Source organism: Delphinapterus leucas, chromosome 15 (assembly GCF_059928025.1).
Source record: "Delphinapterus leucas isolate spDelLeu-1000000601 "Yukka" chromosome 15, BTC_Dleu_Yukka2, whole genome shotgun sequence".
In the NCBI taxonomy this organism is placed as follows: Eukaryota; Metazoa; Chordata; class Mammalia; order Artiodactyla; family Monodontidae; genus Delphinapterus; species Delphinapterus leucas.
This window is the reverse complement of record NC_143143.1, coordinates 53641885-53669843: the sequence shown is the minus strand read 5'-3', so window position 1 is coordinate 53669843 and position 27959 is coordinate 53641885. Positions and strand designations below refer to the sequence as shown.

Here is a 27959-nt window from a genome sequence, read left to right as displayed (position 1 = left end):
TTTTTCTTTTTAAGAAATGCAATAATTTCCTCAAATCCTCACTCATTAGACCTCTATTAACTATAGTGCTGACTTTTTTTTTTTTGCCCTAAAGTCTGTGAATTCCAAAGAAATGCTTCACCATTTCCCCCATTATTATAGCCACCTGGAAGCAGTATTCACGTATTAGATTAAACACGTAACAGTGAATTGTGAAATTTTGTTTCATGGTGTGTATATTGACATAAATGTATAGAAAAGGGAGGATCATTTCTTTATCTAAAGGGCAAATTTTAACTTTCTGGCTGCAGATTTTTACATGTGTTAAATCAAACCCTGAAGTGATGTATATAAATCCTTATATACAATCAAATTGTCATACTTGCCTTACTGAATGATTTTTCTTTTTTTCTACTTTTTTCCATTAAATTAGAATCTTTGGAAGAATTGCCAGAAATAAGTGGAAAAACAACCCGTAGATTCTTCTTTAATTTAACTTCTATCCCCACTGAGGAGTTTATCACCTCAGCAGAACTTCAGGTCTTTCGGGAACAGATGCAGGAAACTTTGGAAAACAATAGCAGTTTCCATCACCGAATTAATATTTATGAAATTATAAAACCTGCCACAGCCAACTCCAAGTTCCCCGTGACCAGACTTCTGGACACCAGGTTGGTGACTCAGAATGCCAGCAGGTGGGAGAGCTTTGATGTCACCCCTGCCGTGATGAGGTGGACAGCGCAGGGGCTCGCCAACCACGGGTTTGTGGTGGAGGTGGCCCACCCAGAGGACAGCCACGGGGTCTCCAAGAGGCACGTGCGGATTAGCAGGTCTTTGCACCAAGACAAGTACAGCTGGTCACAGAGAAGGCCCTTGCTGGTCACTTTTGGCCACGATGGGAAAGGACACCCTCTCCACCAAAGAGAAAAGCGTCAGGCAAAACACAAACAGCGGAAACGCCTCAAGTCCAGTTGTAAGAGACACCCTTTGTACGTGGACTTCAGTGACGTGGGGTGGAATGACTGGATCGTCGCCCCCCCGGGGTATCATGCCTTTTACTGCCACGGGGAGTGCCCTTTCCCCCTGGCTGATCACCTGAACTCCACAAACCATGCCATCGTCCAGACGCTGGTCAACTCAGTTAACTCTAAGATTCCCAAGGCATGCTGTGTCCCAACAGAACTCAGTGCCATCTCCATGCTGTACCTTGACGAGAATGAAAAGGTGGTATTAAAGAACTATCAGGACATGGTTGTCGAGGGTTGTGGGTGTCGTTAGCACAGCAAAATAAAATAAAATAAATAAATATATATATATATTTTAGAAAAAAGCAAAAAAAAAAAATCAAGTTGACACTTTAATATTTCCCAATGAAGACTTTATTTATGGAATGGAATGGAGAAAAAAAAACAGCTATTTTGAAAATATATTTATATCTACGAAAAGAAGTTGGGAAAACAAATATTTTAATCAGAGAATTATTCCTTAAAGATTTTAAAATGTATTTAGTTGTACATTTTATATGGGTTCAACCCCAGCACATGAAGTATAATGGTCAGATTTATTTTGTATTTATTTACTATTATAACCACTTTTTAGGAAAAATAGCTAATTTGTATTTATATGTAATCAAAAGAAGTATTGGGTTTGTACATAATTTTCCAAAAATTGTAGTTGTTTTCAGTCGTGTGTATTTAAGATGAAAAGTCTACATGGAAGGTTACTCTGGCAAAGTGCTTAGCACATTTGCTTTTTTTTTTGCAGTGCTACTGTTAAGGTCACAAGTTCATGTCCAGAAAAAAAAAAAGTGGATAATCCACTCTGCTGACTTTCAAGATTATTATATTATTCAATTCTCAGGAATGTTGCAGAGTGGTTGTCCAGTCCATGAGAACTTACGTCCTTATTAGGTGGAATATTTGGATAAGAACCAGACATTGCTGATCTAATATAGAAACCCCCCACCCCTTAGTTTGCAGAAAGAGTAAAGCAGGACCAATAGAAATAATTAAGAAAAGATGAACCTGCAGGAAAGTGAATGATGGTTTGTTGTTCTTCTTTCCTAAACTAGTGACCCCTTCAAAGGGGCTGGTCTGGCCAAAGTATTAAATAAAACATAAGATTTCGTCATTATTGATATTGTGGTCATGTATATTTAAAATTGATATCTAGTGGCCCTCATGAAGAGTTGAAAATTGATTTGTATTTTACTTTTACCTCACCTAAGAGCTCTTTATGCTCAAAAGGACTCAATTTTCTAACTGCCTCTCCACAGCAAAATTGTTCTCTGCCTACCCCTGTTCTCTGTTCCATCAGCTTGCTTTTCTTTCCAAGGTTATGTGTTTGAACACATTTCTCCAAATGTTAAACCTATTTCAGATAATAAATATCAAAGCTCTCGCATTTCATTCTATAAAGGCCAACCTGTAAGAGAAAATGGTGCATTTGTACAGCGTTCACAAAGATTACCTTGTGTTTGCATTTTTGCTTCTGAGGCTACTCATTTTGGAGGGAGGTAGGGAGAAGGCAAGGAATAGTTGGAAATTTGCAGGCAAGTCATTGGCTAATTCCTAGGAATTAATCAATGATTTAGTATTTCACATGAACCTCTTTGGGGCAGGAAGATTTAAGAGAAAACCGAAGCAACAAAAATCAAGCCAAACCTGGGGAACCCAAGATAAAGTTTCAGAGATGATATCCCATGCAATAGAGGCAATGGTGCCAAAAAATTAGAAAGGGAAAGTGTCTGAGATCAAGCTTCTACAAGGACATCTGCCAGTTGGACTGAAGCCCAAGCAGAATGAAGTCGAATTAGGCCGCTCAGAATGAACACATACCAGTGGCAGGGCTTCTGTGCTCTGGGTTGAAATCAGACCCAAGGAAGGGTTCGGTGGGTATGCTTGTATGGCCAGGGGACCCACAACCCCACAATTTTACTGGAAGTATTTTAAGGTCAATTTCTAGGACTTTGTGTCACCTCTGATCCTGCTGTGATTGGTGAGGCCTAGTTCTAATTTCCTTTCCTAGCCCTTCCTTGATGTGGCTGAAAAAAAGTGTGTTAGTAAAGGAACAGTGTTATCATCAGATTCTTCTCAGGAATTAACTTGCTATGACCCTGTTACATTTTGGGTTATATTTTGGGTGTGATAGATTTAACCCTCGTTTTGAGATTATGTAGATCATATTTTTCTAAAAAATTAGTACAAGTTATCTTTTATTCCTTCCACTGTTAAAATCTTTTAGTTTCTTTTTATCCCTATTCTATTGCTCTTTATGTATCATTGATGTTAGACACCCCTGTGGAGGGCGGGATTGTCTTTGTCCCTTGGCATTCTTCACCCTCTCTTGCCATGGATGTGAGGGGCAGGCTGCACAGTCGTAACATCTTAAAAAATAATAATCCACGTTTTCTCATCTCCAAATTCTCTAGATAAGAGTTGTAAAAGTACAGCACAAGAATTTCCATACATTTGGCAGTTCCGTCCCTTTTTATTTCTCTGCTTCATTGGGTCTGATTTTCTCGGTTAAAATGATTCTCAAATGTTCTTTTCTCAAACGGTTCTCAAATGGTTCTTGCATAATATATATGTGTGAATATATATAGACATATATGTGAATATATATAAATATATACACAAATATATGTGTAAATATACATACAAATATATGTGTGAATACATATAAATATATGTGTAAATATATATAGACATATATGTAATATGTATAAATATACATATGAAGATATATGTGATTGGTATTACATATATATAGATGATGGCATTTTCAGTTTAGTTTCAGAGATTTTTTAATAGTTGAGGACTCTGACCCTCTTGGCAGCTCATTTGAGAAACATAATATTCTTACATATATTCTACATTCCTATAGACGTTTTGTCTCACATTCTTCATTCTGAGAAAAAAAGTGTCATAACTAACCCCATGACACTGAATGTCTTCAGTTTTCAGTCACTATTCTATAGGAAACTTTGAATCTTTTTAGAGTTGGCTTTTCAAAAAATGTAGTAAGTTTCTGAATTTGTGGAGATCACCTTTCAAAATTAAGTTGTGTCATCTCGTTTTGTGCTTGTCTGGGCTGTGTGCACCTCCCTGGCATGGTTTTAACCTGTATGGCAGGTCCAGATTGCTCTGTTCATTTTTTGCCTTCAAAATTGGGGAAGAAGAAGATGAGTCGTTTACAAATTTCTCTGTGCTTCCATTTTTTCGTAATTTCTACTCCATTTGCTGCTTTAAATTGTACCTCAGGAGGCCAAGAGTGGAGAGATGATCTATCAGTCTGGTCTAGGTAGCAGGCTACATCATTACTGGATAATCTAAGTGTTCCATATCTTTTTCCTCAGCTTTTTATTGGAGGTGGAAAAATCATTTGTGCATTTCACAGCACTTTTAAAAATAGTGTATTTCTATTCTAGAGTCATATTAATGTTAAGATATTGATTCATGGAGTGTTAGATGCCACAGCCCCCCAGTCTGTTATAAGGCAAAAGGAACCTAGCGTTGCAGTAAAGAACAATTTAAGTGTAGAAATAAGTGTGACATGGATAGGCAATCACAAAGAAGTAGGACTGCCCTGGCACTATTCTATTCCTTTTCTGCTTTATTTTTTGCAGGGGGCAGGTAGGGTGAGATGGGATTAATGCAGGTCTGCTTCACTCAGGTAAATTGCTTTTCCTCTTGCCTGCACCCCACTGACATAAATTACAGCCTTATGGTTTTCTCCAGGGCAGAGTTTTCTCACTGTTTCCCTGCCCTGCAAACTTCAAAGTGAACTTCTACCTAACTTGGGGGACCAATGCTCTAAATAAAACTTTTTAGATTTTAATGTGCATGCGAATCACCAATACTAGCTCCAGGAGAATGCAGCCTTGATGTGTATACAGACCCCTTGGGATCATGTTATAACATAGGTTCTGTTGCCATGAGTCTGGGGTGGGGCCTGAGATTCTGCATTTCCAACACATTCCCAGGTGTAGCTGCCTTTACCCACCGGCTTAAGGTCTTACACATTGAGTAGCAAGGCTGTAAGAATTCTCAATCACAACAGCAGAAAGCGGGACTAAGTTTAGGCCCCTTGCTAAGAAATAGCACTAAAAGGAAAAACAAAACAAAACAACAAAACCTGTATACAGGATGGCATTTGGATACATTTTATCTGAAATGATGCCCTACATATTTTTTTCAAAGGCATTCTTTTCCCCCACAAGATGACTGGCAATTTTGTGTTCTAGCCACCCTCAGACATGAAAACACTTGGTTGCTTATCTTGTAAAATCTGCTCAGCTTGCTTGCTTGGGCATGTATGTAGTCAGTTTAGTCAAATACGTGTCAGTACATCTATGTGGATGGGGGAGCAGGTGCTAGCCCTTAACGTACTTTTAAAAAGTTTTAACACTTAAGTCAGTCCACTGAGTTGATCCCGTGTGATCTTAGTGCCAAGCGTCTGAGTTAAAAGTTTTCCCTTTGAAGGCAGCAAATAGATGTCATACATTTGAAGCATTTGTTTATACTAAAAATGATGCTTTATTTTTTTTTCAAGTTCTAAGACAGTTCACTCTACAGCACCATTGAGCCTAGAGGGTGATATAAAGCTTCCCAAGCTAGTATTTGACATTTGATTTAATGGATATTGGAATTTGTGATGCCACGGTTGGCTTCGAAGAAGGTGCTGAAGTGAATGGGCTCTGACTAGAAAAAGTTAAAGGAATTGACTTCCATCTGCAAAGGGGGTCAGCAAAGAAAGAACTTTGTCTTGGCCCCTCTTTTGTAGCAAAACATCTTAGGAAGGTCATCTGTTTAGTAGCCTCATTTTACTTTCTAAGGGAGCACTTTGAAGGTTTCTTACAAGCAACTCAGATTTGAATATTTGTTGAAGAAATGCTGAAATGAATGAATCCTAATCTCAAATACACTCTTTATATACATATATAACGTAGACATATATCGATATAGATATACACACACAGATATATAGATAGATAGATAGATAGATAGATAGATAGATAGATAGATAGATATACCTATGTTTTCTCTTGCAGATACATATACCCCAGGGGAAAAAAATTTTGGTTTGTTCCTGTCTGGGGTCCAAATGCTGAGTGTAGGGTGCCTAATTTTGTATCCATTGGGTCTATCATTTCGTTTAGGTCTCCACACTTTGGACTGAGTCCTTCTGAGGTGCGTGAGCAGTGTGCCAGATATTGACTTGAACGCCACTTCCAGCCCGTGTTTGCCCTGCCTTCTGGGCCACACTCCAAGCAGTGCCAGGACTGCATTCTCGCTGCAGTGCGTGCCGATGAGCAGCTCTCTCTGCAAACCGCCCATTGCTGAAAGCTCCCCTCGTGAGGAACAGGCTCTCATCTGGTCTGCATTTACACTGGAACTGCTTGGCCACAACACGATGAGAGAATAATTATTGAACTATTTTACTGTACAACTATTTCCAAATTGTTGATTCTTTATTGATTTCAGGAGGCAAGCTAATTGCCCCATGGCAACTTGATGTGAACATTTAATGAAGATCAGGAAACAGAGTTTATGAAAAGCTTTGTATAGTCACTGCAAAGTTTCAAGAACTGTTTTATACTTCCTGACAGTGCTGGGCCGAGCTTAATGGTTTGTTTTTATTACTTAAGAGTGTAAACCTTGCTTTAGCCCGGTGTGTGGAAACTATACCCTCATCCCACATTACACATTTTCGAGTTGCTTTTTCCTCACTCCCAACTTCCTTTCCTGCCATCTACAATCAGGACTTGTTCTGTTTTAATTGTCTGAAAGCAAGTTTCTATCTTTGCACCCTGAGAACCTTAATACACACACACTCCTAAATAAGTGTCTGCATTGTTTCACTTTGTTTTGGGTGGAGTTTCTTTTCGGCACTTGGTTGCTAGACAACCAACCAGACAAAAGTTAAAGATTGAAAAGGCATTTTTAAAGATGTCGAATCTCGGCTGCTGAGCTGTTTTATCTTTGTCTTTATATGGAAGGCTTAGTTCTCTTACCAGGTTACCCTGGTCTTTTGTTGCCGAGATGGCTGGTAGAAGATTTGTTGAAGTTGAGCTCTTAAAGCATTAGCTGTTTGAGAACTTTCTTAAAAGTCCATTTGCTGGAACACGCTTCCCACCTGGATGGACAAAAAAAAAAGCCAGCTTAGTTTCCAAGGGTGTGTTTTAAATCACTAATAAAGTGAGCTCCAGCCCCCAGCTGCTTCAATTGTTGCAAGGCAAAGAGGTAGAGAAAAGATTGGAGGCAACATTCAGAAACACAAGACGTCAGTTTATGGAGAATCCTATCTCCATGAAGCTGCATTTGGTTTTTGGTAGATAACATTGGAAATGCTTTTAAACATTCTTAAAAGTCTAATTCTAAATCAAAGTCACTTAAATCATCATCATTTCAGTAAGATGTTTCAGGAGCACATTATAAATACCCAGTCTTTAAACACCTGCCAATTTGGACGTGTGTTCACAAGTTCATCTTGCATGTGTACACAATTTGTAGCTGACGTGCTTGTGCTTTGCTCACTTCAGGTCTACCCTTTTCCCTCCTCCATCCTCTGAGATGCTGTCTTTCTGCCTCTCCTCTTCGCAGGGTTCCCTGTGCTGTAATTCAGTCAAATCCATGGAAAACTTTATCAGCTTTTCTGAATCATTTACAGGCAGGATTTACTGGCATGGGAATCAAACAGGGAGCCCCGAAGTTTGTTCGTCATAGACTGCCTTGGAAATTAGGATCTTCTGAAGCCCATCTGGCCTGTACATACCAATTTGATAAAATGTTCTCCTCTAAAGAAATCTTACTACTGACTTACTTAAACATTGCTCAGTCACTTGGCTTCACCAGTAAACCTACTGTCCTTACTAGCACATTTGTCTTGTCAATATTAGGAGGCATGACAATAATGATGTTTCAACATCAAGGCCCTGAAATGAATCAGACTGCAAACCTCATGACAATCAAAGGGTGAGCTAAACAAAAATAAGAAAATTGGCCCAGGAGAAAATTCCAATATTTTCTTATCTCAGAGGATTTGCTGTGTGTTTACCTGAAGATCGCTTGGTTGAATAAAAGAAAATGGGGAGAACTGGAGAAGTTAAGCATTGTTTTGTGGTGAAAAGAAATACATATGTGAGTGAGATCAATGCAGCTTTTATGAGCAGAAGGGTGATTTTCAGATACCACCATTGCACAATAACTCCTTCCTTGGTGATGCTACAGAGTATTTTACCTGTGTAGAGAAGGCACAGAAGTGACTTTTGATACCTCCCTTTTTATTGAACTGTGAAGAGTTTCAGTTTTGTTACCTGAAAAAGAGCTGAGACTAAGAATTCTAGAATCCTCTTACCAACAATAGCAACCCAGAGGAAAATGTATTTCTGCCTTGCTGGAGAATAACATCTAAGTGAACTCTAGATCCTTTCTCTTTTGTGAGTACCTTTTATACCTGAATATCACTTTCACTGACTGGGTCAGGTTGAGGCCTGGATGTTCCTTTGTACCTTGGTGTACTCATGGGTTTGCTAAGATACTCTTAAGGGTGTGGCATGAAGGAGCAGAGAGGGGGTGGCCAGATACTCCCAAAATACAGGTGCATTCTCATAACATGGGGAGGGGCGCAGTGTCTCAAGGATCCCCCCTTCCTAGAACCACATATTATGTACCATTTCTAGGAAGTTCAGGGAGATGGTTGTGTTTCAGCCCCAGTGGTGTAAAAATAGGAGCCTCCCTCCATAGCAGCTGTTGCCAAAACACAATTCTCTCAAAGCTCCTGCCAAGTGGATCTGTGGGGGTTTGACTTCTGGGTCCCAAAGGACATCACAGGCTGTCCAGTGATGAGGTAAGTCAAGTGGTGGTCCTTGTTTAGCAGGAGTGGAAATTGATATATTTTGTCCCCATCACTTACATAATCTTCAAAAAACCAATTAGAATTTTCCTATACTTCTATTTTACATTCAGCTCTCCCTTTGTCTCTCTTTCTCTCTCTCTCTCTTTCTCCCTTCTTCCGGGTACCAGGACAGTCTGGGAGATGAGGAAATGCATTTGGGAAAGAGGAGCTAGAAAAGCTAACCTGATCTGATACAAAAGGAGAGGGAATTGGTCCTATGTTGTCACCAATCTGAGAGTTTGCTGAACCGAAGTGTAACTCTGCTGAAGGCCTCTTCTGAGACACCAGCTTGGACAGGGAACACAATCCTATCGTGATTTCCCTTTTTTCCAGGGTTGTAGGACTGAGTTTGGGGAAAGGAGTAATGCCACAGCCTTTCCTCGTGGAAAATGCTCATGGTGGGAGAGGAATTGCTCTGCTCCTCTCCATAACCCAGCCTATGGGATGCTGGGGGGAAGGGCCAGTCAGGCAGGTGGGAGTGGGGTGAGGTGGGAGGGAGCTGGCAGCCAATTGTCCATCAGCAGAGTATAAGCACAGACGAAAGTGCTTCTGCTTTGCAGGGAGAAGCCATGATTCATTTGATTTTAATTTTGATGTTAGCATTTTTCTCCTGACTCATTGATAATTTCATGTGAAATTTCAAAGGCTGAAACAGTTATTTACTTTTTAGGAATTTAAAACATTCACCAGGTGGAGTACACTTTCCCCCCTCTGAAATGGAAGATGGACTAATGCTTCAATTAAAAAAACAAAGGCAAGGGGGCACTTTTCAGACCCTTCTCCTCCTGGGTCCTGCTGGCTCCTCTTCCCCAGCACATCTTCTAACATTGACCAACTGTCAGGCAGCCTGTCTCATCTTCATGTTTCTCTTATCTTGAATTCCTTTCACCACTATAAGGAATGTTACTGTAGGTATTTTTTAAAAGATGTTTCTTCATCAAGTTGAAGAAACCCTTCTCTATTCCTGTGTTTTGAGAGTTTTTAACATGCAGAAGAGATGCATTTTATGCTTCAATTGCTGAGATCACATGATTTTTCTCCTTTCCTCTGTTAATGTGGTAGATTACATTGATTTTCAAAATTTCAACCAGCCTCGCCTCACTGGAATAATCCCTACTTGGTCATTGTATAATACTTTTTATACATTGCTGAATTCTCTCTGCTGATATATTATTAAGGATGTGTGCATCCATATTCATGAGGAATATTGGTCTGCCTTTTTCTCTTTTTGGTACTATTTTTGTCTGGTTTTGTTATAAGGGTAATACTGGCTTCATAGAATGAATTAGGAAGTGTTCTCTCTTCTTGAATTTTCTGGAAGAGATTGTATAAAATCGGCATTAATTCTTCTTTGACCATTTGGTAGAATTCTTCAGTGAAACCATCTGGGTTGAAGATTTCTTTTTTGGAGAAGTTTTAAATTATGAATTCAATTTCAATTTTTAAAATAATTATAGGGCTACTCAAATTTTCTACTGCATATTGAGTGATTTATGCTAGTTTATACTTCTCAAGGAATTGGTCCATTTAAATTGTCAACCTTACGTGTAGAGTTTCTTGTAACATTCCTTTATTATCCTTTTGAAGTCTGCAGGGTCTGCAGTGATATCTTGTTTCATTCCAGATATTTTTAATTGTGTCTTCTCTTTTATTTTCTGTCAGACTTACTTTATAGAGTTTATTGATCTTTTCAAAGAACCAAATTTTTTGTTCATTGATTCTCTATTTTTTTCCTGTTTTCAATATTTATTAATTTCTGTTCTTTTTTATTTCCTTCCTTCTTCCTATTTGGTTTATTTTTGCTCTTTGTTGTCTATGCTCTTGAGGTGAGAGCTTAGTTTATTGATTTGAGACTTCTCTTCATTCTTCATGGAAGCATCTAGTGCTACAAATTTCCCTCTCAACATTTCTTTATCTGTGTCTCACAAATTTTGATATGTTTTATTTTAACTTTCATTCTATTGTTTTCAATGAGACTTCCTTGTTGACCTGTGGATTATTTAGGAGTATGTTTTTTAGTTTCCAAGTGTCTGAATATTTTCACTTTGTCTTTCTGCCATTGATTTCTAGTTTGATTGCATTATGGTCATAGAACATACTGTATTTGATTTCAAATATTTTAAATTTGTTAGCATTTGTTCTATTGCCAAGATTTGGTCTATCTTGGTATATGCTATGTCAGTACTTGAAAATGTGAATTCTGCTGTCATTGTGTGGAGTGTTCTGTGAATGTCTTTAGATCTTAAGCCTTGTTGGTTGATGGTGGTGTTGAATTCTTCTCTGTCTTTGACTTTCTGTCTAGTTATTCTATCAAGTGTTGAGAGACAGGAGTTGAGATATTCAGCTATAGTTGTGGATTTGTTGACTTTTCCTTGCAGGCCTATCAATTTTTGCTTTCATGTATATCACAGGCATAAAATATACTGCATCATATATCTTTTTCCATCCCTAACTAAAGTGAAGAAATCTTACCTCCCTGAATGCCACTTTACTCATCCCCACTTGTAATACAGATGTTTTAAATATTTCCTCTACAGTCATTGACAATCACATTAGACAATGTTATAATTTTTACTTTAATTATCAAACGTAATTCAGAAAAATCAAGGGGAAGGAAAGTCTTGTGCTTAACCCATATACTTCCTCTTTCTGTGGACTTTCTTCCTTACTGATGTTCAAGAGTCCTTTTATCATTTCCCTTCTGTTTACAGTGTTAGCTGGGGAGGGGTCTGGATGCACCCTCACCCTGGGGCTGCTGCTGCCCATGGGGAAGGAGGAGGGGAGCTCCCTGTTGGCCTTTGCAATGGCTGCAAGTCCACCACAGAGCAAGGCAGCCAGGCCAGCACTTGTCCCACACAGCATGAGCAGCCAGCACTCTTCTTTAGCTATTCATTCAAAGTAGATCTGCTGGCAATAAATTCTTAGTTTTTCTTCATCTGAGAATGTCTAAAGTTTCCCCTTCATTCTTAAAGGATATTTTCACTGGGTATAAGATTCAGAGTTGGCAGTTCTTTTTTCTTCAGCACTTAAAAAAATCTTCTGCCCCTTCCTTCTGGCTTCCATAGCTTCTGGTGAGAAATACACTGCCATTTGAATTGTTTCTCTCCTCTAAGGGATACCTCATTTATCTCCAGCTACTTTCAAGATTTTGCCTTTAGTATCAGAAGTTTGACTATGATGTGTCTTGGAATGGATTTCTTTTTCTCTTTTTCTGTTTGAGTTTCACTCAGCTTCTTGAATCTACTGGACCCCACCAACCTCCCTTTTTTTTGCCAGATTTAGGAAAATTTTTGCCATTATTTGTTTGGGTATGTTCTTCAGCCTCATCTTCTTTCTCTTTTTCTTCTAGGACTTTGATGACAGGGTCTTTTGTTATAGTTCCACATACCCCTGAGACTGTTCATTTCTTCCAGTCTATTTCCTCTCTGTTGTTTGGATTGGATAATTTCTATTGTTCTATTCAAGTTCATTGATTCTTTCCTCTGCCTTGTTTCTTCTTATGTTGAGCCCATCCACTGAGCTTTTTATATCAGTTATTTTCATTCTTTAGTTCTAAATTTTCCATTTGGTTTTCTCTCATGTCTTCTATTTCTTTGCTGAAACTTTCTATTAATCATTTATTTTAGGTATGTTTATAAATGTTCACTGGGGCAGCTTTATGAAGGCTGTTTTAAAATCCTTGTCAGAGAATTCTAACATCTGTATCATCTTGGGGCAGCATCTGATGGTTGTCTTTTGTCATTCAGTTTGAGCTCCTCCTTGTTCTTGGTATAAAAAGTGAGTTTTTAAAAATTGAAACCCAGACAGTTTGGGTGTGTTATAAGATTCTAGATCTTATTCAGATCTTGTGTTGTAGCAGCCCTCCTCTGACAGTGCTCTGGTGGGTGAAGGTGGGGGGGTGCCACCACCTTACTGCTGGGTGAGGTTGGAGTCCAGGTTGTCCCCTCTGCCTCCACTGACACCCAGGGGATGAGGGGCTCTTTGTTGCTGTTTGTTGGGGTGGGATTTCAGGGTCCCTGAATGGCTTCCACTAATGCTGTGGGTTGGGGTGTTATTGTTACCACTTAATGTTGGTGAAAATCCTGACTCTCCATTAGGCCTCTTCTGACAAACCCTGGGGGAGAGAGGATTGGAGCCCCTGATTTCAACCTGCCAAGGGTGGATGTCTAAGCTCTCCACTTGGCCTTTGCTGGTGGAGGTAGGGGTTGGGCTGCAGTTTATTTCTGTGTTGCTTGGCTGGTGTAGACTTGTTGTTATCTAAAAGTTTTTTACCTTTCTAGACTACCCTGTTCCTTATCCTTTGGCCAGAGAGAGCAGGCTTCCCTTTGTTTTTGTTTTTTTTTTTTCCATCTATGGTGTTGATAGGGTGCCACTTCTCCAGTATTCAGTCTGGAATACATGAAGTGCCGAGAAACCTCAGGGAACTTACCACCTATGGTCTTCGGGTCCCAAGGCCTCTAGCTGGCCTGTCTTCCTCTTATCAACTTTAGGATCTTCTAATATTTGTTTTTAGTTTAGTTGTTTTTAGTTGAACTTAGCAGGAGGAGTAAGTAGAAGGATGGCTACTCCATCTTCCTGGAAACAGAAATCCCAGCAGGTAGGTTTCATTCAATCTCTAAATGCCCTTACAAATTTGCAGATCAAAGGTGATACATTATTTCAATTTTCTAGAGGGAAAAATTGAGACACTTAGAGGTAATTTACCTGATCAAAGTTAGTTAGAAAGGTGACCTTGGCTTGAAGTAAAACCTTGGAATTTTAAACAGTTATTATTTTTCTTTTCCTTTTTCTTTCTCTGTTTGTTAGAAAGAAAAACACTGGGAATAGGTGGGTGGGGGTGAGGTAGGAAGGAATAGTTACCAAAGAGAAGACTAAAGGATTACTTTTTGGCTTGGAAGCAGCAACTGTTTAGAATTACAAAGCTAGGACTTTTCAGGGGGATTCAACTGAACTTTGAAATGTTGTTAATTTCCACAGATTGATTATATGATCTTCATAGTTACTCATTTATGTCTCATCTTTTAAATGAGTGACTTTGATTATTCACACTGTATCCTGAAGTTTAAGAGACACTTAGTAATCACTACTACTTCCTTGATTAAGGATTTGCATAGAAATGGGAAGGATGGGGAAAATCACCACTTTGCAATGATGAAAGTTTGTAATACTTTCGTCTGACCACTTTTGGTCCTGTAAATTCTCTAGATTGCTTAGTATTTCAAAAACTATTTTGGATTACTCTCTTAAAACCCATTATCTAGAGTTCTTGAGAGATTTCCAACACAGCAAAGGCAATGATGAGCTCAAAGAATTACCTTTCCTAAGCAAAATTCCCTAATTCTAATATATTTCCTATTAGAGCTTTCAGAACCCCTCATTCCCTAGTTTAGTTTTGATTGCTACCACCATTCTTCAAAACTTCCTAAGTCTAAAATCAAGAGGGGATAAGAGATGGGAAGGACCTTTTAGGAAAAGTGAAGTGGACTATCTCCTTGATCATTTTGTGGCCATTTTGGTTCATCCAGTTCTTATGGGTTCAGATTGGCATACATTGCAGGAAGAGCAAAAATGCATAAGTCATTTTATTTTATTTTATTTTATTTTATTTGGCTGTGCCACGCGGCATGCAGGATCTTAGTTCCCTGACCAGGGATTGAACCCTTGCCTCCTGCACTGGAAGCACGGACTCTTCACCACTGGACCGCCAGGGAAGTCCAAAAATGCATAAGTGCTTAAAAAGAATATAGGGGCACAGCAGAGGGTGGTTGGCAGGGAAGAATATGTATAGTCATTCCTATGGAAAATTCTCTTTTCTTCCAAGAATACTCAAGAGTTATAACAGTTCTGGTTTAACCCAGAGATTTGGGGTTCTACCTGGGGTACTTACTGTTTGTGTCTCTCTTCAATTCTGTCCCCTGGTCTTCCCACAGAATTTGATGGGAAAAATATCTCTCTGAAGGCAGCAATTTCTAGGCTTTTGTAGACATTTTAGCTACTGAGATTTTTTTTCCTAAGTTGTTCATGGTGTGTTCCAGCCCCTCAGCTATAGAACTGGCTTCATTGATGCTTTCAAAGTTGTTTCAGTTGGTGCATGATGCTCTTTTTTTCCCTTTCATTGCCAGGGAAAGCAATAGGTCTTGTTCCCTATGCTTCCTTTGTGTGAAGCACAGACCATTTTCTGCTTGAGGAAGGGAAAAATGGATGATAACATTTGTCCCCTGCTTTCTCTTTTCTTATTCCTATATATCCTTCTCTCATGAAAAAAAAAACAGTCATTCATAAACTTCCTGGCCAGAGAATAACCTTCTATCCTATGAGCTTGTCAGGAGGCAGGCTTGGAGTTTAGGGGCAACTGAGAAGTCTCAGTTACAAGTTTGCATTTGTTTCCATGAGGCTAATTGTCACCTCCACAAATCAGTCCCCAGAAGGAATAAATGCATTTCCCCCTGATAAGAGAAGGGGGATAAGAAAATGGGGGTTGGGTATTAGCCCTTTCACAGGAACTGACTGGGCCTATGACAGTCATCTGAGATCTACTACCAAGCAGGTGGGGTCCATGAAGACTTTACATTGGCATTGACTGCTGTGAGGATGGCTGTTATTCCCTCTAACTTCAGAAAGGTTGCTTCATTAGGGTATTAGAGTTGGGAAGTACCAAGGGTCACAAGTCTGAGTGGGTTTTGTTTGTTTGTTTGTTTGTTTGGCTGTTTTTATGTTTTACAGTCTTCCATTTGAAGTTTTTCGTTTGGAGATAATGTTTTCTCTCAAAAGCCATCAGTCTGGGTGAATGCATGGAATTCAAGAAGGCATCGATCCAAGTGGCTTCACTCCTACAGAATGCAGAGCTACTGCTGAGGGCTGCAATCAGAAAGAAACACTTAGAAAGATGTAAAAATATTTCAGAATAACTTCTTAGAAAGTATTAGAAGTCCTTTCAAATCTAAATCACTTGCTCTTATATTTTCTAATGAATCAGAGTATATTGTGTTAACAAAAGAATATCTCATTTCATTTCTATATTTCAATATGAATTTGGATAGTTTGTGTCATTTTTACATGCCACTTACCCTTGTCCCGTACGAGAAGGCATGTTAAAAATTTGCAAAGGGATAGTCAAGAGGGCAGAATGGAAAGACCCTGAGCTCACCTCCTCTCATGAGCCCACCAAAATCACAGCTATCTGCAGATGACCATCGATGAAAAAGACCAGAACATACCAGAACCTACAACTAAAGACATAAAGATGGAACCACAACGAGATGGGTAGGAGGGGCAGACTCATGATAGAATCAAATCCCATACCCACAGGTGGGCAACATACAAACTGGAGACTAATTGCAGAGGTTCTCCCACAGGAGAGAGAGAGTTCGGAGCCCCACATTGGGCTCCCCAGCCCAGGGGTCCTGCACTGGGAAGACAAGCCCCCAGAGCATTTGGCTTTGAAGACCTGTGGGGTTTAATTTTGAGAGTCCCAAAGGACTGGGGGAAATAAAGACTTCACTCTTAAAGTGTGCACACAGAATCTCATGCCCACTGGGACCCAGTACAAAAACAGTAATTTGATAGGAGCCTGGGCCGGACCTACCTGCTGGTCTTGGAGAGTCTCCCAGAGGGACAGGGTGGGGGGAGGCGGCTGAGACTCACCCTGGTGACATAGACATTGGTGTCAACCATATTTGGGAGGTTTCTACTGTGTGAACACTGGTGCAATTAGGCGCCATCATGGGATCCACCCTCTAGTTCATTAGCACCAAGACCTGGCCCTACTCAACAGCCTATAGGTGCCAGTGTTGGGATGCCTCAGGCCATACAACTAATTGGGTAGGGACACAGCCCAACTCAACAGCAGACAGGTTGGCTAAAGACTTCCTAAACGCACAACCACGTCTAGACATGGTCCTACCCACCAGAGGGCCAAGACCCAGCCCCATCCACCAGGGGGCAGGCACTGGCCCTGCCCTCCAGGAAGCCTGCACTAGCCTCTAGACCAACCTCACCCACCAGGGGGCAGACACCAGATGCAAGAAAACCACAGCCTACTGATCCAGCCCACCCACAGCAGGCCAGAGCTTACCCTGGGACCAACTGGGCCCCAGCCCTGCCCAGTAGCCAGCCAACACAAGCTTTGGGACACCTAAGACCCCATACCCAACTGTGTCAGGAACTGGACCCTGCCCTCCCCACCCCCCCACCCCCATTGATCTGACACCAGCTCTAAGAACCCTGGGCCCTGCAGCCAGACTCCAGGACCCAGTTCTACCTGCTAGTAGTCTGCCACTAACCCCAGGACCTGCCTCCACCCACCAGTGGGAGGGCAACAGCCCTGGAGTCTTTTGGACCCTGTCTCCACTCACCAGTGAGCCAGCGCTAGCCCTGGAGCCCCCTGGGGTTCTGCAATCAGCCATTCATGACCAGGCCCTGCTAACCAACAGCCAGCAGCATCAGCACAAGGCAGGGCCTGGCAACCAACCAGGCTAGGGTCCAAACAAGCCTAACAGATCATGCCCATAGTCATCCCACTACATTCCTCTTAGGGGAACCCCTAGAGCATATAGCTTGGGTAACAAGAGGGGAGTGCACTGCTAGGACACATAGGACATCACCTATAGCAGGCCACTTCTACTATCCTTCTCAAACTATTACAAAAAAATTACAGAGGAATACTTCCACACTCATTAAACGAGGCCAGAATCACCCTGATACCAAAAGCAGACAAAAATATCATAAAAAAAAAATTAAAGGCCAATATCAATGATCAATATAGATGCAAAAAGTTCTCAACAAAATGTTATCAAACCAAATCCAACAATACAGTAAAAGGATCATACACCATGATCAAGTGGGATTTATCCCAGGGATATAAGGATGCTTCAATATCTGCAAATCAATCAATGAGATACACCACATTAACAAACTGAAGAATAAAAACCATATGATCATCTCAATAGATGAAGAAAATTTTGACAAAATTCAACATCCATTTATGATAAAAACTCTCCAGAAAAGTGGGCATAGAAGGAAAATACCTCAACATAATAAAGGCAATGTATGACAAACCCACAGCTAACATCATACTCAATGGTGAAAAGCTGAAATCATGTCCTCTAAGATCAGGAACAAGATAAGAATACCCACTCTCACCACATTTATTCAACATAGTTTTGGAAGTCCTAGCCATAGCAATTAGAGAAGAAAAAGAAATAAAAGGAATACAAATTGGAATGAAGTGAAACTGTCACTGTTTGCAGATGACATGATACTATACATAGAAAATCCTAAAGACACCAGCAGAAAACTACTAGAGCTCATCAATAAATTCTGTAAAGTTACAGGATATAACATTAATATACAGAAATGTGTTGCATTTCTATACACTAACAACAAACTATTAGAAGGAGAAATTGAGGAAACAACCCCATTTGTCATCACATCAAAAAGAATAAGATACCTAGGAATAAACCTACCTAAGGAGGTAAAAGACCTGTACTCAGAAAACTACAAGATCCTGATGAAAGAAATTGAAGATGACACAAACAGATGGAAAGATATACCATGTTCTTAGAATGGAAGAATTAATATTGTTAAACTCATCATACTACTCAAAGCAATCCCTATCAAAATACCAATGGAATTTTTCACAGAACTAGAACAAATAATTTTAAAATTTGTATGGAAACACAAAAGACACCAAATAGCCAAAACAATCTTGATAAAGAAGAACAGAGCTGGATGAATCATGCTCCCTGACTTCAGACTATGCTACAAAGCTACAGTAATCAAGACAATGGTACTGCCATGAAAACAGACACATAGATCAATGAAACAGAATAGAAAGCCTAGAAATAAACTCACACACTTATGATCAATTAATCTATGACAAATGAGGCAAGAATATAAAGTGGAGAAAAGACAGCCTCTTCAATAAGTGGTGCTGGGAAAACTGGGCAGCTACATGTAAAAGAATGAAATTAGAACACTCTTTAACACCATACACAAAAATAAACTCAAAATGGATTAAAGACCAAAAGGTAAGACTGGATACTATAAAACTCTTAGAGGAAAACATAAGCAGAACACTCCATGACATAAATCACAGCAAGATCCTTTTTGACCCACGTCCTAGAGGAAATAAAAACAAAAATAAACAAATGGGGCCTAATTAAACTTAAATGCTTTTGCACAGCAAAGGAAACCATCTACCTACTGAATGGGAGAAAAAATTTGCAAGTGACATGATCAATAAGGGGTTAATATCTAACATATATAAACAATTCATTCAACTCAACATCAAAAAGACAAACAACCTGATTTTAAAATGGGCAAAATAACTGAATAGACATTTTTCCAAAGAGGAAATGTAGATGGCCAACAGATACATGAAAAGATGCTCACGATCACTAATCATTAGGGAAATGCAAATCAAAACCACAATGAGATATCACCTCACACCGGACAGAATGGCTTTCATCAAAAAGAACACAAATAACGAATATTGGCAAGGACATGGAAAAAAGGGAACACTTGCACACTGTTGGTGGGAAGGTAAATTGGTGCAGTCACTGTGGAACAGTATGGAGGTTTTCCAAAAATTAAAAATAGAACTACCGTATGACCCAGCAATTCCACTCCTGGATATATAGCCAAAAAACCCAAAAACACTAATTTGAAAAGATACATGCACTCCAATGTTCATAGTAGCATTATCTATGACTGCCAGGATATGGAAGAAACCTAAGTGTCTACCAATGGTTGAATGAGTAAAGAAGAGTTAGTATGTATATACAATGGAATACTACTCAGCCATAAAAAGGAATGAAATTTTACCATTTGCAACAACCTGAATGGACTTGGAGGGCATTATGCTAAGTAAAATAAGTCAGACAGAGAAAGACAAATATTGTGTGATATCAGTTGTATGTGGAATCTAAAAAATACAACAAACTAGTGAATATAACAAAAAAGAAGCAGATTCACAGATATGGAGAACAAACTAGTGGTTACCAGTGGGGAAAAGGAAAGGGGGAGGGACAATATAGGGGTAGGGGATTAAGAGGTACAAACTATTAGGTATAAAGTAAGCCATAAGGATATATTGTACAATATAGCCAATATTTTATAATAACTATAAATGGAGTATAACCTTTAAAACCTGTGGATCACTATAGGGTATACCTGTAACTCATATAATATTGTACAACAACTATACTTCAATTTTTAAAAAGTTTGCAGAAAATAATGCAGTTTTCTTGGAGGCTCAAACATTCAATAATCTTTGTATATGATAATTCTAATTGCAAAATTTTGTGCACCTGGAAAATAGATCCCTCTGTCTAAATATTGATGTCTCAATGGGGTTATTGAGCTGTTCTTACCAAAGTTCTCAAGGAAAGGAGACTTCTGTAACTTTCCAATTTCAATGTGCAAGTGTTGTATCACTTATTCATTCTGGGCTTTCAGAATTTATTGGGTGTTTTAAGTAATATTGGAAAAGCTCAAAAGTTGACAGTTGTGCTTGGAGAGGGTTAATGGATTAGGAAGATCTGTTACCTGCCTAGCCATCAATTTCCCAGTTTTTTGGAAGATAATTCTTCAAAACTCAACAAATATTTATAGGATACCTATTATGTACTTGGTAGTATTATAGGCCCTGGGAATTCAATGGTGAATAAAAACAAAGTTGCCATCTTCAGGAAGCTTACAGCCCTTCTATATCTAGTCCACATAGCCACTATTCCTCTGTACTCAGAATGTAGGCCTTCAGTGTTTCCTGGGATGCTAGAAATGCAGAATCTCAGATTCCACTCCAAATCTCTTGATTCAGAATCTGCATTTTACCAAGATCCCCACAGGGTTCATGTGTACATGTAAGTTTGAGAAGTTTGCCAAGGGTCAGTTTAAAAACCCAGGTTATAGCCAATCAGCATATGGCATTCCTCTGACCAAAGGAATTGGCTCAGAAATGGGTATGTTTTCAAGGAAATGTGGTAATGGGAGTTTCTTCTTTAGTGAGAGAGCCAGAGGAAGTAATAGTCCTTTCCTCCCTCTCTCTGAGATGCTGTGCAGGTATGATTCTTGAAACTGCTGCAGCCTGATGATGAAGGTAAGGATGGGCAGAGGCAAGAACCTCATAGGAAGCCTGATTGAACCACACCTGATCCTCACCCTGACTTTGTCAGTTATAAGAGCCAATATATCCCTTAACATCCTGATTCACTTGGAGAGGCTATTTCCTAGAGCCTTGGTAGAAAGGCACACATATCAACAAACAGTATACACCAGAGTGGGTAAACTTGGCCAGCCTGGGGAGCACCCTTAGTGCCACCTGCCAAAGTGGGTAAATGAGTACAGTTTTGGGAAATCTCTGGGCTTAGTACCAATTTGGGAGGGGCAATCAACTCCAGGTTGTTTATTTTTATTTTATTTTGTAATAAAGTGATATTTTCTAGATTTCTTCCCATCAGTAATCTCTTTGCTGGGATTCCAAAGACACACAATTTTATTCTAGAGTTCAGGGATTCCAGACAGAAGAAGTAAGGAGCAAGGCAAATCCCCTTCCCAGAAAGCAATGATAAAATTGGGCAAAATTGTGAAAACAACTATTTAGAACCCTTGAAATAAATCTACCAAAGATATAAAAACAAATTTAGAACTTTGGGGTAGAACAGTGAAAATTGATGGCATTTCAGCCTGGGGATGCTTCCATTTCAGTTAGTACAGAAGTTCTGTTGTGGCATGTTAAGATAAGAAGACCAGCAGCTTCACTGCTGGAAGGAATGACTTGATTTGGAACAGAGTGCAAAAAAATCACATCCCTAAGTGTTATTGAAAATAGTGTGATCTTGGTGGCAAACAAAGAAGGCCAATAATTCAACTAGCCTGAAGCTGTGATCTTGCTTGGGGGAAAATTTTTACAGGGAGAGCCAGAGAATAATATAGGCTTGATGGACCTTGATAAGCTCCAAGATATTTCTGGTCATCTGGAAAGCTGTCTGCATGGTTTGGCTATACACATACTCAGGAGAGGTTGGAAAGGTCCCTAGCTATGTATTTTGGCTGATTGTGAGGTTTTGAACACACAGACAGTAAGTCAGGGCAGTTTTGTAAACCACCTGAACTTTAAATACATTTCCCAGTCTACACGTAGCTCTATTGTCAAGTGGTAGAATGGCTCAAGGTGTTTGAGTACAATCTCTGACCAAGCATTAGCTGACCATTAAGCCACGCTTACAACAAGAGCAAATCAAAGGAAGCCAAACTCAACAAATAAAAGCAAGAATGAAGAAAAATCTGAGCAAAGACACTAGTGGTCAAATGCAATGGGGGAGGCAGACTCCACAGAATTAGTTCAGGCAAATTACTAAACAAATAAAGAAACAAACAAAAAAGCAGCAACAATAATAGCTTCCAGGAAAGAAAAATAGGAAACCTTGAGTTGTTGTATCATGTTACACAAAATGTCCAGTTTTAAACAAAGTGTTCAGTTTTTGACAAAAAAAAATTGTAAGGCATACAAAGAAATAGGAAACTATGACCCATGCTCAGGAAAGAAAGTGAATACCTTTTCTCTCTGAGGAGTCCAGTTGTTGGACTAAACAAAGACTTAAAAACAGCTATTATATATACATTCAAGCAACTAAAAGTAACTTTCAAGGAATTAAAGAACACTATGATAACAATGATTAATCAAATTGAGACTCTTAATAAAGTCTAGATTAATAAAATCTCAATAAATACAAAATAATTAAGTGGAGATTCTTCATTTGAAAAGTAAAATAACTGAAGTGAAGAATCACCATAGGGGCTCTATAGCAGATTTGAGATTGTAGGAGAAAGAGTCAGCAAATTTGAAGGTGAATGAGTAGAAATTATTTAAGCTGGAGAAGAAAGAAAAAAAATCAAGAAAAATGAGGATAACCTCAGAGATCTATGGGATGCTATCAATCATATTAGCATATGTATATTGGAAGTCTCAGAAAAAGAGGAGAGAGAAAAGGTCAGAAAATTTTTTTGAAGAAATAATGGCCAAACATTTTCCAAATTTTATTAAAAACTAGTCCACAGATCCAACAAACTCAATGAGTTCCAAGGAAGATAAACACAAAGAGAGTCACACCTGGAGGTGTCATAGTCAAATGGTGGTTGTAAACCAATGACAAAGAAAATCTTGAAAAGAATAAGAGAAAAATGACACATCACATACAGGGGAACAATACTATGATTAACAGCAGACTTCTCATTGAAAACAAAGGAAACAAGAAGACAATGGGATGATGTTCTCAAAATGCTGAAAGAGTGTGACTGCTAACTAAGATTTCTAAATCCATTACAATTATACTCCAAAACTGACATTCCAAAATTAAAGACATTACCAGATAAATAAAGAATGAATGAATTTGTTGCTATCAGACTTATCTTACAACAAATACTAAAGGAATCCCTTCAGGCTGAAAGGAAATTATACTAGATATATTATACTAGATGGTAGCTAGAACCCATGTGAAGAAATAAATAACACTGCAAAATTAAATATACAGGAAAATACATGAAATTGTATAAATATAGTTTCTTCTCTTTTCTCCTCTTAACTGGTTGAAAATATGTAATATTACATAAAACAATACTCATAAAACTGCATTACTAATCTTATAACATAAAGATGTAATATATATGAAAATAATAGCAAAAAGGAGGGAGGAAGAAATGGAGCTATATTGGACTAAGTGTATATATTTTATAAAAATTAAGTTAGTATTAATTTGAAATAGGTTGAAATAAGCTAAGATCTGTAGTGCAAGTCTTAAACCAACCACTTTAAAAACCCCAAACTATTTAAGAAAAAAAATAACAAAGGGATTAAAATGATGCACTAGAAACATCTATTTACCACAAAAGAAAGTAGTAATACAGAAACAGAGGAACAAAAGAGACATGAAACAGAAAATAAAAAGTAAAATGGAAGATATATATCAAACGATATCAATAATTACATTAAATGTGAATGGCTTAAAAACTAATCAAATGCAAAGATTATTAGACTGAATAAAACTTCAAGCTCCAGCTGCCTATAAAATAAACACTTTTGATCCAAATAGGTTAAAATTAAAAGCATGACAATTATATTCTATGCAAACAATAACCGTAAGAGAGTTTGAATGGCTCTATTAATATCAGAAAAAAATAGACTTTAAAAATGTTGCTAGAGACAAAATTTCACATTTTATAATGTAAAAGGGCCAATTAATTAGGAAGATATAACGTATATCAACCAACTTCAACTAACAATCTGTAGAATACTCCACCCAACAACAGAGCGCATGGAATATTTTCCAGGAAAGACCATATGTTATGCCATAAAACAAGATGCACTATATTTATAAGAATTGAAATCATACAAATTATTTCCTGTGACCATAACATAGTTAAATTAGAAATCAACAACAGAAACAAATTTAGAAAACCCCCAATTTGGAAATGAACACATTTCCAAATAATATATGGGTCAAGAAAGAAATCACATGGAAATTAGAAAATACTTTAAATAGAATGAAAACCAAAACTTTGTGGGATGCGACCACAGAAGTGCTTAGAGGGAAATTTAAAACTATATTAGAAGTGATGAAAGATCTCAGGTCAATAACTGAGGCTTCTACCTTAAGAAACTATGAAAAGAAGAGCAAACAAAACACAAGGCAAGCAGGATAATGGGAGCAATAAAGACTGAAGTAGAAATCAGTAAAACATAAAACAGAAGAGCAACAGAGAATATTAATGAAGCCAAAGGTTGAAAAATCAACAAAATTGACAATTATTTAGCTAGGCTGACTGAGAGAAAAAGAGAGAAGACACACTACTTACCGAAATCAGGAATGAAAGAGAAGATATTAGTACTAACCCTGAAGAAATAAAAAAGGCTTATAAGGGGAAATATTAAGAAGAATTTTCATAACACATTGGACAACTTAGATGAAATGAAAAAATCCAAGAAAGACAGAAATTACCAAAACTGACTCAAGAAGCAATAGAAAATCAGACTAGCACTCTGACAAGTAGAGAAATTAAATTGGTTATTAAAACTCTCCTATGTAGAAAAGCCCAGGCTCACATGTCTTCTATGGTGAATTCTATCAAATGTTTAAAGAGCCAACATTACCAATCCTTCACAAACTCTTCAAGAAAATAGGGGAGGGAACGCTTTTCACCTCATTCTATGAGGCCATTATTACCCTGATAATAAAGCCAGACAAGGCATTACAAGAAATCTATAGACCAATATCCCTTGAGATTACAGATGAAAAGTTCTAAAATATTAGAAAACCAAACCCAGCAACATATATAAAGGATTATACACCATGACCAACTGGCATTTTTTCTAAGAAAGCAAAGTTAGTTTAATACCTGGAAATAGATTAATGTACCACACCATCTAAATGTAAAAAGCTATAAAAATTCCAGAAGAAAACATTCAAGAAATCTTTTTGATCTTAGGATAGGCAAAGAGTTCTTAGATATGTCACCAAAATCAAGATCCATAAAGAAAAAGTTTCATAAATCTCAATGAAAAGATTTTGCACTTCAAAGACACAGTTAAGAAAATGAAAAGACAAATCACAACTGGATAAAAATATTTGCAAAACATATATCTGATAAAGGATTTGTATCCATAACATTGAAAGCATTCTTACAATTCAATACTAGGAACAACAAGCAAATTTAAAATTGAACAAATTATTGGATTAGGTATTTTGCCAAGAAGATATACAAATAGCTGATAATACATGAAAAGATGTTCACCATCATTACTCATTTAGCAAATTCAAATCAAAGCTACAATAAGACAGTCCTGGAAAGTCTATAATAAAAAAAAAATCAGACTGTAGCAAATATTGTTAAGGATGTAGAAAAACTGGAACCCTCATACATTGCTGATGAAAATGTAAATTGGTACAGCCACTTTGGAAAACATTTTGACAGTTTCTTAAAAAGTTAAACATAAGTTTATCATACAACCCAGTAATTCTACTCCTAAGTATTTACTCAAAAGAAATTAAAACTTGTGTTCTCCCAAAGACTTTTATGTGAATGTTTATAGTAGCTTTATGCATAATAGCCCCAAGTGGAAACCACCCAAGGGCCCATCAACTATTGAATGGATAACAAAATGCAGTATATTCGTACAATGGAATACTTTTCAGCAATAAAACTACTGATACATACTATGGCACGGATCAACTTAAAAAATATTGTGCTAAATGAAAGAAGCCAGAGCCAAAAGACAATATTTATAGTATGAGTCCCTTTATATGAAATGCCCAGTAAAGGAAAATCGATAGTGACAGAAAGCAGTTCATTGGTTGTCTGGGGTACACACTGACTGCAAATGGACCTGAGGGATCTTTTTGGGGTGATGGAATTATGCTGACACTGGATTGTGGTGATGGTAACACAACTCTATAAATTTACTAAAATTCATTTAATTACTTAAAAACATGTGTTTATGGTATGTAAGTTATACTTCAATAAAACTGTTTTATTTAAGATATTCTACATAAAACCAATCAACCATCAAGCAAGCAAACCAGATACAAAAAATAGATATTATACCTCCAATTTTTTAACACCAACCTGGCCTTGAGCCTCTTGGTCAATTTTGAAATAGTGTCCCAGAAACAAGGCTAATTTTGCTGTGTAAAAGTAACACAAGTGCCCTTTGAATATATTAGGTGCATCATATACTGTGTATTCCTAAACAGTTGTAAGCTTCTTTAGGTACTTTCTTCTATTTATTTGCTATCACCTTCTTATGACCCCCTCAGTAATCCACAAACAGCACTCAGTCAAAGTTGACTGGTGCCCTCTCAGTTGGAGCAGAAATTCATGTAATCCTTTCTCAACCTAAATTTTTACGGGAGGAGAGGGAAGGCATAGAGCCATGTAGCTGATCAGGACTGAGCTTCACATATGGGTCGGCAGAGACACTTCTGGTCTGTAACTACAATTGTCACACGTTCTTACTTCAGAAGGGGTTTTCAGAGGTCACCTGGCTGTGCTCACTGCTTCCCAGCTGGTGACCACCTGTCTTAGTGACTTTAACACTCTGGATTCAAAGTTGTAGAAATATGTGCTCTTACTTCTCTGGCTCAAGGCAGATTTCAAAGATTTAAAGGGCTCTGGGGTCTTTGGGTAAGGATTTCTCTTTGTAAATATAAAGGATTCTTATCATTACCAAAACATTCTGAAAACAATACTGTTCCTGGCTTTTGACCCAATTTCATATCTGTACACAAAATAACTATGCACTGAAGCCTTGCTATCTTATGTTTTCAAGGTTCCAGAAAGCACGAAAGTGGTAAATAAAGGGGATATTACAAATGGAATTTCTCTAAGCCTCACAATTAGGTTTCTGAGAACACTGTAAGTGAAAATGCTAAGTAAAAGAAGCCTATAAAATCTGCACTGTCTCCACTTTTCTCCTCCCTGTTTCCTTACAGTCCTCAGGCTTAGAGACCCCAGGGAACTGGCAGGTGCAGATTTCCATGGAAACCAACCCTAAAAGAATGAAAACCCAAAGAGAGATTGTGTGAAGTACCTTGACTCCTGTGTAATTTCCTTGCCAACGGTTTTTGAGGTCAACTTGGCTTATTTCATGAAATTAGAGGCCCTGCTGTCAGGATTTCCCCAGGCAAGGAGGGTTTGCTCAGCTCCATTGGTTAGAGGTCCACAGATTATGGCTATTTCTCTGCTTCTAGAGGAATGGCCCTTACTACTTGGCCTGATTTTCAAACACCTTTTATTCTGGCCTCATTCTAGTTAATCAGAACCATGCTTTTTTTCATATTTAGAAAGCATGTGCTTATTTACTTTAAAATAATTGTTAAAAAAATAAAGAGGAATAGTTTTTAAAAACCACATGACAAGATTTATATATATGTATATATATATATGTATATATGCACATATGTATGTATATGAATGGTTAAAAAAATTCTAACAGTATAGAAAGTCAAAATGGAAAAAGGAAAATCTTTAAGGGCTCCTCTCCCCAGAGGCGAAATGGGTACAAGTTTGAGGAGTGAGACTAGTTC

General features: G+C 38.2%; 1 protein-coding gene across 2 annotated transcripts in view; it reads left to right on the top strand.

The window, feature by feature from the left end:
- Nucleotides 1–18325, top strand: part of BMP2 (bone morphogenetic protein 2) — a 28294-nt gene extending 9969 nt beyond the window's left edge. Inside the window, exons 3-4 of one of the 2 annotated variants that reach the window (XM_089896581.1) lie at nt 413–1203; nt 6140–18325. In XM_089896581.1, coding sequence (XP_089752707.1) covers nt 413–1203; nt 6140–6169 — 821 coding nt within the window. In that variant the 3' untranslated portion in view covers nt 6170–18325. The other variant, XM_022556509.3, reaches the window with a different exon arrangement.
- Nucleotides 18326–27959: the final 9634 nt, after the last annotated feature.